At 40.2% G+C, this 14773-nt stretch overlaps 1 protein-coding gene across 10 annotated transcripts in view; it reads right to left on the minus strand.

Annotated features, from left to right (window-relative positions):
• Nucleotides 1–14773, minus strand: part of grip2b (glutamate receptor interacting protein 2b) — a 199021-nt gene that overhangs the window by 40659 nt on the left and 143589 nt on the right. The window contains exons 1-2 of one of the 10 annotated variants that reach the window (XM_020621209.1): nt 2207–2338; nt 2142–2144 (exon numbers count right to left, since the gene is read on the minus strand). The exons of 5 other annotated variants lie outside the window; for them this stretch is intronic. In XM_020621209.1, coding sequence (XP_020476865.1) covers nt 2142–2144; nt 2207–2270 — 67 coding nt within the window. In that variant the 5' untranslated portion in view covers nt 2271–2338. Of the gene's footprint in view, nt 1–1885; nt 1978–2141; nt 2145–2197; nt 2339–9984; nt 10165–14773 lie in introns of those variants that run through there. 4 more of the 10 variants (XM_020621214.1, XM_020621211.1, XM_020621210.1 and 1 more) reach the window with 4 other exon arrangements.

The following is a 14773-nucleotide window of genomic DNA, read 5'->3' on the forward strand; positions in this document are numbered from 1 at the left end:
AACAGAAAGTGTGTCTACAAATACAAGTCCTACAGTAACTTGTGCACACACAGAGATATAAAGAAAGCTTCAGGCAACTTGGCCATGGCTGCCTTTCTGACTGGATGCAAGACAAACTGTTTTAGTCATAACTTTTTCCTCCAGTAGGATGAAGCCTCAGCTCTCGCGCTACAAACCCACAAATCTCTCGACCTTTGGTGGCTGAGGTATCAGCTAACTGCAAGCACATTTGTCACAACAGGCATTTAGAAGCATAACACGTGATTTGTTTGTCCTAACAGTGTTTTTGAATGGATATACACATCAGCTTCACTCAGAAACGTTTTATTTTTAAGACCTCTTGCTTTTCTCTCTAACTGTCTGATAAATTTGCATCTCCTGTTGAATAACTTGAATGTGATTAAGCTAATGACTGCTGGTGCTGTCAGCTTACTGAACAGATTGAGTTATAGGCCAGGTTTTCCTCCTGCAGAAGGAGCACTGGCATTATGCTAACAGCCTGAGCATTTTTTCAAGAGGAGATGATAACGACCAGCATGTGTAAGGCAAATTTCAAAGACAAATGGATGAATGTCAAGTCATTTCTGAACAACTTTCAAAGCTCAGATTCATCACTTAGTAACAGTGGTGATGGTATCGCCGTTACCAAGTGAACAAATCATGTTTTGACATTAAAACTAATGAAATTTCATAATGTCTTATTTATTTAATACTGAACATTTTGGAGTTCTGCACAGGTCTGCCTTTTGTACCTTTCTTTTTTGTATCTGCTTAGTCCAGATACACCCATTATCAGGCCAGTAAGACCAGCAGTGGGCATTTGCAGATTTACTTATTACCCAGAAGAATACACACTGATAATAACTTCTCTCTGTTGGAAAAGAAATGCGGAGAGGATCACTGCAGACCCCTCACAGCCGGGACATAATCGGTTCGAACTCCTCCCCTCTGGACGGCGCTACAGGTCACTGTGTGCCAAGACAACCAGGCACAGGGACAGTCACTCTAATTAACACTTGACCCATGACAGTATGACTGGACAATAACCCTCAGTGCAATACCTGTAAATATACCGTGTACAGATTATACAGATCCGTACAGGTCTCTATTTTTATTCCAAATTTATCTCATTTCACAATGAGCATTCCTCGTCTGTCTGCATTGTTTACTGCCTGTTTGTACTGCCTATTTTGCATTGTTTGCACTGTTTGTTGCTGATGATACTGCTTTTGCTATCTTACACAGCCTTATGCTGGTTTACTGTTTACTTGCCCCTTGCCATGGGGATATGTACATGCACACTGAGAGCCGATGTACCAGAGTCAAATTCCTCGTGTGTCCGACACACCTGGACAATAAAGCTGATTCAGATTCAGATTCAGATTCAGATTCAGCTGTCCAGCAGACACACAGCACGCTGTTTTCAGTCCTTGTGGGGACTTTACATTGACTTACATTCATTTCCTGTAGACTTATCCTATCCTTAACCAGAACCACTACTTGCCTAACACCTAACCTTAAACCATGTTGCCATCCTAAAATTCAGTGATGGTCGAGTCCCCACAACGTGACTGTGTTAACAGGTTTGTGAGTGTGTTAACCCTAACCCACACACACACTACAGGTGCTGCTTGTTTTATAGTGTTGTAGGTGAAAACCCCCATCTGTCAGATTTAAAACCCCCAGCTTTACACAGAAACACCTGCTAGGCCTGTGTGTGTGTGTGTGTGCGTGCGTGCGTGTATACACGCACGAAGAGAATACTAATAGACACTCTGTTGTATCTTGAAGGATTACACTCGTTGCCTCACGGAAGGACATTGTACGTGTACATTGACACAGCTTGTGTCAAAAATCAATCATAGTTCAGTCACATCTTACTTACGCTGTGTGAGGAGTCCATTATCTCAGATGTCCACAGCAAATAAAAGTCCATACTCCCACTTAGAAAACGCCAGAATGGGCCTGAGTATGAGACTAATGCCGCGATAGCTGTCAGTACGTAGCTAGCATCAACTGCTAACGGCGCATTTGACGTACGTAGCGACGTATAACCCTACATAATTAACTGAAATGTCATAAATACAGGCTAAAATCTGTAGCAGGCCACAGTGTAACCCACGAAGTCCACGACACCACACTTCCTGTTTCTTGTAAATGTTTATCATTTTACGTAAGAAAAGATTAACGATCTCACCAAACATACTTCTTCTTCTTCTTCTTCTTTTGCAAACCAACCACCAAACATTATCCAAAAGACTTGGCAACATCACAGCGCAGCGTAACTGACGTAAACAAAGTTGATAACATCGTAACTTGATTGATTGACATGCGATTGCCAAATAATAATGTGGTATAAAAAGAAGGCGGGACGTCTGTGTATTTGATTAGATTCCAATTGCAGCAGGTAAAATTTGTGGTGTTTAACCTTTGTATGCATGCATAGTTTGTACATATTGGCCTATTGGCTGAAACTTTAGGCGAGCGAGCTACTACCAACTTTAGAGATTGTTTAACCTGTCTTATAAAGAATTAGATAGTAAACCTTTTGATTTTGATATGGCCTTCTTCATTGATTCTGGTTTATCTCGGTGTTTAGTCAGTTTCAACACGCTGTACAAGAACACTAAACATATAGTTTGACAGCTGTTACAACCAGTCTGCAGCTTTCTATGAGTACACTAAAATGGTCATGGAAAGACCATGAATAGGTTCTTCAGATTAGCACCACATGACCTGTTTGACCTGGTAGAAAGAGTCATCACTCAGGAAACTCACCATTATGTGAGTCCTGTAAAGGTTCGTTTCTGGGTTTAGCGACCCCAAACTGCACTTTTTCCTATCATGGAAGAAAAGCCAAAGAATGTATAATGCTGAAAATTGAAATATACTTAATTGCAGGTATGAACTAAATGGATGTTTTGAGTTTCCCTGATGTGTTTTGTAGCAACAAAACACTGATGCAATAAGAGCAGCACAGTGTCAGTACTCTGTGAATTTGAAAGTGTGTTTCACCTGTGGGCAAATAATGGTTTTTAATATGACCCAGATGGTATAAGAATTCATCATATTGTGAGAAGAGAAAACACTTAATGAAAATTTCTAAACAACGTGTTTATAATGCTGCAGCAACAAATGAATGTTCGCAAGGTACAAACACTGTACACAACAATAAGTATTAACATAATAATGCTTTCTATTTATGATATTTTGTTGTGTGAGCTAATGCATAGTACACTTGAATGACTGAGTGTGCTGTGTTCATATTGGGCAGCTGCCAGGTACAAGCACCTGCATTAAAACTGAGGCAGACAAATAAGAGCATCGATTCTCAGCAGCCATTCTCTGGATACATAAAAGAAAACAAGATGCTATTGAAAGGTGTGGAATTGACAGTGATGCACTCAGGCTGTTTCATTTAGTTGAATAAGGCATTTAAGCTGACATACCATTATAATCAACCAGGTATTCAGCAGCCACCAGGTAGAACAGGAATCACAATACACATGAACCAGCGTAGTGCTGAAGAGGTCATGTAAAGACCGAAACACCTGTCTATTCACAGATGCTATACAGAAAGACTGTCACAACTACTGGCATAACAATATTCAGATTCCAGAGGTTTACCTGGGGAGTTTTCCTTATCCAGTTCAAGGGCTTTAGGACAAAGGGTGTCATGCTGCATAGACTGTAAAACCCCTTGAGGCAAATTTGCGATTTGTGACATTGGTCTTGACTCGACTTAAATACAAACACAGTTGTTTTTTGTTTTGTTTTTGTTTTGTTTTTCAGAAAAGGCATTATTTTGTAGATATTACAAATCACCACTTTTTTCAGTTACATAGCTAGTTACAGGTTACATAGTGAAATCCAGTAAACAGTCATCTCACAGCTTTTATTGATTTCCCATTATTTCTCGTGAATCAAATTGATACAAGAAAGATCACAGAATAATGACAACATTGCTTAAAAATGCTTAAAACATCTTTTTTTCTGACAAATACCTGATTCTATTTGTAGAGTACAAGAATCTGCTGGCAGAAATAAAGGGGTTTCACCACCACAGACGCTCTTAGCAGGAGCTCAGATGCAGACGACTTTAGCAGAGTCCATTTGTCTCCTGCCAACAGTTAATTATTTTAACCTTGAAGGCCATCGTTGTCTAGCCTTAATGGTTAAGGTTAGACAAAGATTGCTGGTAGTCCCCTAAAGCACTTGAACAAAGCAACGAGACTGCTTATGTATGCATTTCAACACATCTGCTGATCAAATTAAATAGGACGGTGAGGTGGGCTCCTAGAGCACGTGGTTCTGCCCAAGTTGGCTTGATACTGTATCTAACATAAGTATCTTAAAATCAATAAGACATCATCAGGTTGGAATCATGTTTGCAGCAGGAGGTACTAAAGCTGGTGATATTCTGTTGTTCTGTTGTTGCCAACAAAGCCCATGATCAAACAGAACAAACTATGAGGCAAGTATTGTATCCAAAGCTTGATGCCTCTGAGCCATAATATCCTATTGTTGTCTAAAAAAAACTACTAAAGACAACAATGAGACACACCACTGCACTGGGTGACATGATTCTTCACTAACACACTGATTATTTTGAATCCCTTCCACAAACAACAGCCTTTTCCTCTAAATACTTACCAGTAAACCAAATTTGTTTCTTATGCTTGAACTTCGCAGACAAGAAAACCTAAAACCTTATCTCACATTTGTCTAAAAATGGCATTTAACTGCCTTCTGACAAAATGTATACTACTGATATAATTTTCCACATACAATGTGCGTGTTAAGATAAAAGTAGGGGTTTGTTTTGTGATTAATAACAATTTAATCATGGAAATTAGCAAAGGCTCATAGGAGGCAAGTTAAAGATGAAATAGTCATGTTGGCCAATCACAAAGCACATACACAATAAGCAGAAGCAAAAACACTGTGAATATCTCTTGGTACCTGTGCGTGTTTGTTCGCATACATGTCATGCACAAACACACACACAGATTCTGAGTTATTGAATGCCAAGGCGTCTGATTGCAGTTATTAGGATGCTGAAAGTGGTGGTAATGTGTAATGAGTTATTGTCTGCGACAATGCTGGTGCATAGTGCAACTGCGGTTCACACACACATACACACACACACACACACACACACACAGGTGTAAAAAAGCCACAGAAGAGAGTGAAGACATAGTAAGTGTATCCCCACCACCTGCCCATCAACTATATCAGACAGGAAAAACTAAAAGGAAAAGCAGAAGACAGGATGTGCACAATAATGCATGTACAGTAAACACACTCATCTGCACACACACATACTCTCACCTATTGCACAAAATGTTTACTCCCCCTCATCCGCCTACACATACACACCGAGCTCTCTCTCACCCACGCACATAGAGCGGCTGTGGAAAGAACAAGCCATAATTAGGACGGTTAATGGCTTCTCTGTTGTGGTTAATTGCAGCCTGTATGTATCTGCTGGGCAGTGGGCAATGGGAGAGGAGGGGTGGGGGCTGAGGAAGGATGCTGTCACTGCTGAAACTCCAAATCCCATAAATTCTACTCTCTGCATTCCCCTCTTTACATCTTACCCTCAAAGCTCTAAACTTTTTTTGTGTAAAACTTCCTAAAAGTGATGACACAAAGCACTTACTGACTGGAGCAGGAGCCATCAGCAAATGGACATGTAATTTTCAGCACATTCTTAAGGCTCTGTTTTGGTCTGACAGTAGTTTCATTCCACCTCTGCGCCGGTCAGGCTCCACCCTGTTGCTCAAAATGAAATTTCTGGCTGTAGTAACCGACAAGGATGTTAGCAAGTAGTAAACAAAACCTCCAGACTTCAAATACCCATCCCTATTATGAAAGAGGAGCATCAGTCTTTGAGGACTGTGCAAACCCCTGGAGGCACGGCCCACGAAACAGTCCATTAAATTTTGGCACTGCTCTAGCTTATCATCTGCATCCAGGCACTTTTTAAAGGATTCCTCACCACTGTGAGATTGAGCCAGTTTTAATATTTTTAACATTTAATTTTTAATATTTTAAGCATGTAAGAAGGACAGAGACTAAAACTAAACTAAAACTAGTTACTTAGAGATCTGCAACAACGTGCAAACTCTGGTCCCTTCATATGGGACACTACAGTATGTCTGGCATTGGCACTGAACATTGACAGTGAATGTAAATAAGGCAACAAATTGTCCAGTATGAACATAATTCCAATATATGGGTGCCATCACTACATACAGTATATTAGTAGCTGCATTATTCTACAGTCCAAGTTCTTTTATAAGTTCTACTCAGAAAGAACAGCAAATCTGAAAGCCTGAGAACAAACTGACAGCACGCCGACACAGCCCAGGTGATAGTTTCCATCTAACAAACAAAAGGAAAGCTGGATTTCAAAAGAAGAAAAAACAGCTTGGCAGGTGTAGGACAGAAAAAACATCCAAAACCCCTTTGAAGTTACAGTTTAGTGCATTTCTGCCAGCGTTTCTCGGCATAACTCTGCTGACGAGGCTCGACACGGGGCCAGAGAAGCGAGACAGAGAGAGGAGAGATTAACATGGGAGGTACGTAAATAGGTTTTGTACTGTGAAGGATGGTTCATCCATTAATAAGCCACATGGTTTGATCCCCATTAGCTGCCACATGCTCTACCATGATGCACCTGAGCACTGCCAGTAAGCCTCTTGAAAGAGTTATATAAACGCCTAAAAATGTAAATTGCAGAGGGAGGAGAATGAAATAAGATGAAGTATGTGAGTGTGTACTATGTGTGAGTATCTGTTCAGTAAGTTCATATCTTTGTGTGCTGTTTAGCTGCATCAGTGTTACAGTTATAATCACTGAAGAGACAGCCTCCTGCAGGGTTATGGCTGCGAACTGCAGAGAAAACTGCACGTCATGCACAGCTGATGATAACATCCAACACAGCCACTATTAAATTCGACTGCGCGGTCAGCTCAGTAACGCTCAGAAAATGAAGTGGATCATCTCGAGCAGTTGGCAGAAAGCCAAGGCAGCGCAGAACCCCTCCATTAGAATTTTATGTGCTCATCTCTTCAACAGTAATGAAAAGATTAAATCAATCCCAAAAGCAGTAATGAACAGTCATTTGTACATTTGGTTAACACAGTTATATTCTAAAGAAAAATATATTACAAAAAGATGTTCCCAAACTAACAGCAAGGGAAGAAACTGAAAAGGTTTTTTATCCTGCTGCTCTTAACTGTTTCCTTTAATCCCTCATAAAAATGGAGTCAGTTTTGCAGCAGTACTGTAGTTTAACAACGCATTTGGTGAAATGTGAGATCTGAGTCTTCATGAAGTTAAAAGAAGCAAAATCATTTTTCTGGTGTTCAGCACAGTCCCTGTACTGGTATCAGCTTAGCTAGTCTCTGGGGCTTGTTGTAGACATTATAGTACCTATGCTCATTGGTGCATGAAATAAGATGGCGCTCTATTAATACCCCTAATGCATCTCACTAACTCAACTACATTATAGTGTATTAAAAGGAACAGATTAAAATCAGGGAATCATATTTGCTAGCTGTAATGTGTTGTATTATGTTTTGAGTTTTGACTATGGAGATAAGGTACATTCTGTCAGAGGCCACGTCATCTCTCATATACTGTACATATGTATGATGTGTATGACACTCATGAAGTACTATCTCTCATATGCTACTGAAAATACTAATGCATACTAGTAGGTGTGTTTCAGTGTATGTGATATAACCTTTAGTACAATGTGAGTTATCTCAGTAGTGCATGTGTGAGTAATGTCAGTATGTGAAAGTAATTTCACTTAAAACAGAAGGTTTTCACATTAAAGTCTGAGTGTAGTCTTTAAATCTCATTGGTTCATTCTTTGGGTCAGCTGCATGTCATGATAGGGCTTCATTCCATGTAATAACACTCATGGATGTATTAAGGACAACTGAATACCAGATTACAAGATGGTGCCCAATTAATTGCTCAGTGGAAAAAAATCTTCATGCTCAGGTTATAAAAATGACCCAGGCATTCCATACCCTTGTGTAATTTTGGACCCATAGAGCATACTCACTACCGTCCTCCTCTAGTAATGAGATGAGACTTCCACCAGCCGAGTCAGGCAATTACCTGTAGGCTGTCTGCACACATGAATGGAATAAAATCTAAATATCTTACGGCTCGTCCAGACATTCCAAATTATATTGGACCCAGTGGATCAAATTCTGATTTGTGACTCGTCTAAAATTTGATTCAGTGTTTTAAAGCTCCTCCTTTTCCAGTGATCGTCTAGGGGGGAAAAGGCTGTTTTTGGGGCCAGTGTGTATCATGTGATGAACGCGAAAGCTGTAGTAACACGGTTTGGCCATGATGCCAAAATGGCTTCACAGACCAGCGCTGAAAAAGTGCACTCATATACAACTGAAACCCAGTGGCAGTTCTCTGAGAGCATTTCAAACGTGTGTGTGAGGCATATATGTTATTAATGGCCTACATGGCCCCTGATAACAGCCAGCAGTGCCAATTAAACAAATGATAGAACCAGAAAAATAATGAAGCTCATTCTAAGATAACTAAACTGCAAATAGGAGAATATAAAATTATTCCATGCTTCCTTCTTTCTGCTACTGCATAAGCAGCAGTACACACTGTATCTGTGTCAGGAACATTAACAGCTGGTCTGCACCACTGGGGGCATTTCACACAAGAAGTTCAATAGGCACCAGATTAAATTCTCACCATCTCGAGTTACAGCAATCCAAGCAGGTAAACAGAAATGATGTGTCTGTCATAAATGTCATCATTTCTTTATTAGCTGAACTCCTGAACTCACCCTGAAAAAATCTATCAACATCAAGGCATTTTGGGTTCAGACGCTTTATGGCTGACACATCAGGGTGCACGGGAGATTGGAGAGATTTGCATGGCAGTTTCTTTTGTTCACTTGTGTGGGTTTTAAATATGACATTTGCAGTCTTTTCTTTTTCTAACACCTGGCTGGAACTGGATAATTAGTGTGCTTGATGCTCATGTGTCTTTAGTTGAGAAATTTTGAGTTGGGCACATTGGCACCTCTGCAACCTCTGCTTAATAAAATTAATGTTTTATAAACTTGGGTTTGGTCAGTGATGCTTTCAGTTAGCAGCAATAGTCTGCAAATCATCCAGGGGCTTTACTGCTCTGTGGCTGATTTGTGTTTAACACCTGGTGCCTCTTGAAGATAAGGCCTACTTATGCACATCATAGTTCCAGATTATACAACAGAGTAGGCTACATGTGTACAAACATACGGGCTGTGATTGGTTAGATTTAGGCTGCTAGTGCTTTTTTCCAGCATGTTTCTGATGTTGTACAGTTTGTTGAAAGAGACAATACAATAAGTTGAACAGAGTTTAAGAAATGCTCTCCTTGTCGGTATTTCACTATCTAGCAAAGACACTTCCTGAACTTCACTGTCTAGCAGAGTGAATGAAAGAACACCAGTATTTACTTTTTTTCACAAATCTAAGTATGTAAACAGCAGTAGTCTCCTTTTTAGTCACTAAACATGGCAAACCTCCAATGTATATCATGTCCATTAATGCAGAAAATACAGAAAGTCATCCGTGAAACCCACTGTTGATTAAAAATGTTTTTCTAAGATAGACACATCCATGGAGAGGCACCTAATACAGTAGTAACCCTCTTGTGGAAATCCAGTGAAATGTCTTTCATTTCTTAAGGCAATGTTTTTTTCTGAGAAAAAAGATGCACAAAAAACACAAACCGTTAAATAGAAAGCTAAACAAAGAAAGAGCACCACCTACAGTAACCATCAGCCAAAGAGGTGCCACCAGACCTCTGTGCTGTATTTTAATGATGTGATTTCAAGGAAGTATAGTTCAGAATCAAAACAACAATGAGAGGTTAACAGCAACAGATAAATAACCGGTTTCTGTTCACTGAAGAAATTTCCCTCATCTGTTCCACACTCACCGACACCGTTTGCCTCAGCGTCCCTCCTCAGACCACAAAACATGACAGCAGACATGAAGTTGTCCTTATAATAGTAACATCCACAGAGCAGAAGAAAGAGACAGACACTGAAACAGAAAAAGAGGATGGAGAGGGAAAGCGACGGAGGGAGAGATGTGGACTGCCGAGCGCTCAGGGAACACAGTGGCGATGATAAGAGATGACTGGCGCTTACGTTACAACTGCTCAAGCCCCGAGAGAGAGAGGGGGAGGGTAGAAAGAGACACCCATTGAGAGGGGAGTGAGAGGGACAGTTTAGGATGAGTTTAGGAGTCAAAGTCTGAGAGCATGTGAGAGGAGGGGGAGGCATAAAAAGAAGAGAATACGAGAGATAGATGAGAGAGCTAAGGAGGACAGTGTCCGTTTTTAAAAGAGCAACCAGAGAAAGAGAAAGGGGATTTATATGTAGTTTAAATGTTGGGCAGTGACACATTACTTATCATGTTATACTGGAGTTATGCATCTGCAGGGACACACATGGTAACACCTTTGGAAACCGATAAAGAGAAGGGTGATTTATGGTTATTCATAACACATTCCAAAAGTCAACAACAAATAGTGCATGAGGCCAGCTGCATGGCTCATCCACCATCTGTTAACCATCCTTCTCTCTGTGCTTTCTTATAAAGTTTGCATGTACATTTGAGCACACTACTAACACAAGTCATCTTCTAGCAGAGCGTAGAAAACAAAATTCCTCTTCAAGGCACAGTACATGACTTTTATTTTTTTGTTTTTTTAATCTGAGATATGCTTGCTTCTGATTTCCTAATCCTCGGGCACTGAGGCTTCAAGCTATTAAAGTTTTCTTAAAAGAAAAAACATAAAAGTTTGTATTAGAAACACATGTACAAACAACACCCATATATTTTTACTTAATTATATCTTAACGGTGATGTGGGATTACAATGTGAAAAGCAGTACTGATCCATTCATTTTCTGCACCACTTATCCCTGAACAGGGTCACAGGGGGCCTGGAGCCAATCCCAGCTGACAATGGGTGAGAGATGGGGTCTACCCTGGACAGGCTGCCAGTTTATCACAGGGCTGACATGTAAACAAACAACCATACATTCACACCTACAGGCAATTTAGAGTCGCCAATCAACCTAAGCTGCATGTCTTTGGGCTGTGGGAGGAAGCCAGAGTACCTGGAGAGAACCCACGCAGGCACAGGGACATACAGACCGCGGGTCGGCTGGGGCTCAAACCTGAGAACATTCTTGCTGTGAGGCAACAGTGCTAACAACTAACTGCCCCACCCATGTGACATGCAGTAACTAAATTACTTTGACAGTGTAGGGGACGGCTTAGTCGCCATCTTACTGGGAGGTGTCAGTTTGTTCTCTGCGCCAGCTAAGCTCCAAAATTTCATTTCCATGTTGTTTGTTCTTAATTAGCTGCTTTGCTAACATTCACCACTAGTAAGTTTACAATCAGCACATCATTATGTATAATTGCATGTAACCACTGTACAACCTGCAATACAACACCGTACTTAATTGCAGTATGGTTGTCCCAGTGGAGGAGCTTGTGTATTTTTAAACTGTCATTCTTTCTTTCAACACATCTCAGAGGAGGCTGAGCAGCATAAACCAGAGAGACAGTGAGAAAGGACACAAACACAGGCAGTGAATGGTAGAGAGCAACAGAGTGAGACAGTGTGTGTAGAGGTATGAAGGGTGTGTGGAGATTAGACAGCGAGACAGGAAGGATCGACTGTTTCCAGACATCCCACCTCTCCTCCTCCAGCTTCTCCACAGTTACATTGATCTCTCACTTTTAGATTCAAACTAATATAACACCAGCTTTATTTCTTTACTAACACAAACCAGAAACAATAAATATAATATTATTTATAAGAACATGTCCCACTTTCATGTCAGCTGTAAGGTGTTTACTTACATAAGAAGTCAATGTTCCAGTCAAGACATAAACATAAAACAAATTCTTTTCCCCAATAACAGCTAGGAAACCATATCATTTTCTTTATATAATAATTCACTGAACATCTTTGTTCCGGCATCATTATTACCATACTGTATGTAAACAAGGCTTCTCTCTCCCTGTTCAATTCATTCACAACATTTGTTCTTTTTCTTTTTTCTGGGGTCTACCCTGGACAAGCTGCCAGTTTATCACAAACCATATCATTTTCTTTATATAATAATTCACTGAACATCTTTGTTCCGGCATCATTATTACCATACTGTATGTAAACAAGGCTTCTCTCTCCCTGTTCAATTCATTCACAACATTTGTTCTTTTTCTTTTTTCCTCCAGCGCTCTCACCCTCTTTTTGTCTTTCCCTTCTCTCACTCTCTCCCTCTTGTTTCTCTTCCAGCTGCTTCAGGCCCTTTTCCTCTACCACTGTCTGAAATCACCAAAGCAAAACACAGAAACACACACATACAGTAAATACATGCATATGTGACATGCTTGTTCACATGCATGTACTGTGCATGCACAAATGCCTTGAATTCACACACGCAAGCACACACACTTTAATCTGTCTGCTGGCTGAGTGAGGGGGCTAATGACCCTGGTTATTACTCCCTCTCGCTCTATCAGGGTCAGTTCACCATGAGGGTTGTTCGCCTTGCACTGCCTGACCTAGATTCATCATCCCAAACAGCTCAACCCCACATCTTTACATCAGCAGAGGTTCTGACTTACTGTGCTCAGTGAAACTACATATCACTTGGTCGATGCCGGCAATGCTTTGCAAATATATACTATATATACTGCATGTTTGAGTGGTTAAATGTGCAGCCTGGAGTGATAATGTGTAAACAAGGCACACTTCTGCATCATGTTTCAGGCAGTGAGAGCTAAGAGCCTGCTCAGTAGCAGATATACACTATGCTATATCCAAGCATGTGATTATTGTGAAGTGATTCAGAAACCCTCCAAATCCACCCATACACATACATACTAACATTCAAAGTAAGAGGTTGCCCATAAAAAAGTTTCATCACCAAAGTACAATTATTATTCCTCTCAAAGAAGGACAAAGTCCTTCTCAGCTCTCGGCTTATACTACTGTCCAGCTCTTAATACAGGGCTTTAGGAAGTTTCATCAAACCATCCAATGAATGATGCCACATCAGCTTTAATTTCATTTATACAATAAAAGTTCTCATCCTACACCACAGTGTGAACAGCCTTTTCTTGTCATGATGCTCATCTTGTATCAAGCCACTAGTGGGAGCAACTTCATTTCATCCGCTGGAAGATGAATGCAGTTAATGAATGTACTATGAATGTAATGTTATACCAATTTTAAATACCACTGGTTACAACCTTGAATCCATGTACTATGTATTGTCTATTAAGGCAGCAGCAAGTTTCCTCAATGTGTTGTGGTGTATTTTTGGAGGAAACAGGAGCCACTGACATCTGGGAGGCTGGATATTTCAGCAGTACAGCAAAGAACAGAGACTCAGACTGCTGAAAATACAATTAGTGGTTTAGAGTAAATAAACATGCATTAACTAGACAACACTCAGAGAGCGCAGACCTCCACCAAGGGCAGCTCAGTTTCCCCAGAATGCCATTACACCTAAAAGCCAAATTCCCATAGTTTGACTCTCATATTATTTGTTTCTTTATGTGCTCAAAATGCAACTGTGCACTTTCACCACAGGGGCACTCATACAGTCAGTAGCCTTTCCAGCATTCACAATGGTGAATAAACTAAAAAGATTCCTGTATCCAAATCATAATCTATATCAGTATCAGAATCTAGTCAGCTGTTCCATGGGCCATACCGTACCTCTCCAAAAGATTTCATTAAAATTAATTCATTACTTTTTGAGTTATGCTGTGAATGAACAAACAAATGCCGGCAAAAATGTTATCCTCACCCTTGGCATCAAATGTTGAATAAATACACAGAAACTACAAATGAACTCTTTCATCTTTCTCAGTTTTAAAGTGATGATTCTCAAGTCACATCACCCAAAAAATGAGTGAGATGATGAAGATGAAAAAAGTCTCAGTCACACAAAATATTGTCTTGTTGACACTAGCAGAGACTTTGCTTTATTATCTAGCAGAGCCTAATTAAAACCACCATGTCTGCATCCGATGAGTAAACACCAATGAAGTGAACTCAACTCAAAGGGCAACCACAGATATTTTTGGATTTGATCTTTAAAAAAAACCCTCAGAAAACTGCAAACTGAAATACTGTGTAGAGGCCGTCACACAACCCTGAACTCACAGACACACACTCGCAATTTTCTTCTTCTTTTCTCAGACTGGTTGTTTGGCTGGAGAAATGCTCTGATGCTCTGAATGTTTTGAAATTGGTGTGAATCCCTGTTTTCAAGGAACTGTTTTGGCAGCTTGGTCATTAGAGATCCCAGAGAGAGGATTGAAATAAAAGAAAAGTCCTGGACTGGAACAAAACTCAGGACTTTTCAGGCATCCTGTCTGTGATGGTTCCTTGATTTCTGGTAAAAAAAAAAAAAATCATGTAGACTTACAAGATGTAACCTGTGAACTGAGGCATTTTTCACCAACTACTATTAATTCACATAAGAACAGCTATAAGTAAACATTTAACAAAGTCACTTAGGTCACTGCTCTTAAAACCTTTGAGCTGAGAGAAACTACCCTGTGCATCTGTGTGCACTATGTCTGGATGCACTTTTCTACCTATGTGTCTGTGTGTGACTGAGGGTGATGTGTGAGTGTGGACATCATGTGTATAAGTGTGTCGGCAAAGTGTGTGCACTGCATTAG

This window comes from Monopterus albus, unplaced genomic scaffold (genome assembly GCF_001952655.1).
Source record: "Monopterus albus unplaced genomic scaffold, M_albus_1.0 scaffold255.1, whole genome shotgun sequence".
In the NCBI taxonomy this organism is placed as follows: domain Eukaryota; kingdom Metazoa; phylum Chordata; class Actinopteri; order Synbranchiformes; family Synbranchidae; genus Monopterus; species Monopterus albus.